This window comes from Penaeus chinensis, chromosome 29 (assembly GCF_019202785.1).
Source record: "Penaeus chinensis breed Huanghai No. 1 chromosome 29, ASM1920278v2, whole genome shotgun sequence".
Lineage (NCBI taxonomy): Eukaryota > Metazoa > Arthropoda > Malacostraca > Decapoda > Penaeidae > Penaeus > Penaeus chinensis.
In genome coordinates this window covers 20,992,099-20,993,105 of record NC_061847.1, presented here as the reverse complement: position 1 = coordinate 20,993,105, position 1,007 = coordinate 20,992,099, and the positions used below count along the sequence as shown (strand labels likewise).

Below are 1,007 nucleotides of genomic sequence, written 5' to 3'. Positions count from 1 at the left end.
ACTCTGTATAGCTTATTGCCTTCTAACTTCACCTCGCGCGCCATTCTAGGGTCTCCCATGAATACATGCTCTGTTTTCGTTCAGCTTACTCGATCTTCCGTAGCCACTTTAAACTCTTCCAGTCTCGCCTCCACCTCTTCCTTCGTTTCACCACTCAACACATCATCGGCAAACAACATATCCCATGCCCGTTAAAGTCTATCAAAATGGCAAACAGGAATGAGCTGATTGTTGACTCCTGGTGTAAACCAACAGTAACTTCAAAATCACATGAGGTTCCGCGGCACATCGCACCCTCGTTTTGCTATTTAGATACATGTCTTGTATGAGGCGAATATACTTTTCACCCGCCTCTTTCAGTCGTAAACAGTTCCAAACGTCCACTCTGGGCACCCTGTAGAAGGCTTTCTCAATCTATGAACACACAATACAGCTCTTTCTGGCCTTCTCTGTATTTCTCCACTAGTTGACGCTCTGCAAAAAAAGGCGTCGGTGGTACACCTGCCGGGCATAAAACCAAACTGCTGTTCCGATATTGACACCTTTTCGCTCACAGTCACCTGCCTGTCATTCTTTCTCATATCATCAAGGTATGTGAAGTTCAGTTTGATTACTCTATAACTGGTACAATTCTGTATGGCCCCTTCGTTCTTAGATATAGGGATCAATGTGCTGCTTCTCCATTCTTCTAGCATTTCTTCCTTTTCCATAACATTTGTAAACACCGCTGTCAAGCAGTCGGTCCCAGTGCTGCCAAAGACTTTCCATGCCTCTACTAGTATGTTGTCTGGACCTACTGCTTTTCCACACTCCATCTTTTGCAATGCTTTTGCCACTACCTCTTCCGCGATCTATTCCACATGTGTATCTCCTCTTGGTGATACTGTTCTCTCTACTCTCTTATTTTACACATTCACGAGCTGTTCGAAATAGGATCTCCATCTCTCCTTTATTTCCTTGTCCTTTGTCAGTGGTTGACCCTCACTATCTTTCACCTGTTTCGCTTG

At 44.5% G+C, this 1,007-nt stretch overlaps 1 protein-coding gene across 1 annotated transcript; it reads right to left on the bottom strand.

Annotated features, from left to right (window-relative positions):
• Positions 1 to 356: 356 nt before the first annotated feature.
• Positions 357 to 815, bottom strand: LOC125040423. Its single transcript, XM_047634975.1, has one exon. The coding sequence runs from the start codon at positions 813 to 815 to the stop codon at positions 357 to 359; it is 459 nt and encodes a 152-aa protein (XP_047490931.1).
• Between the last annotated feature and the right edge of the window lie 192 nt (positions 816 to 1,007).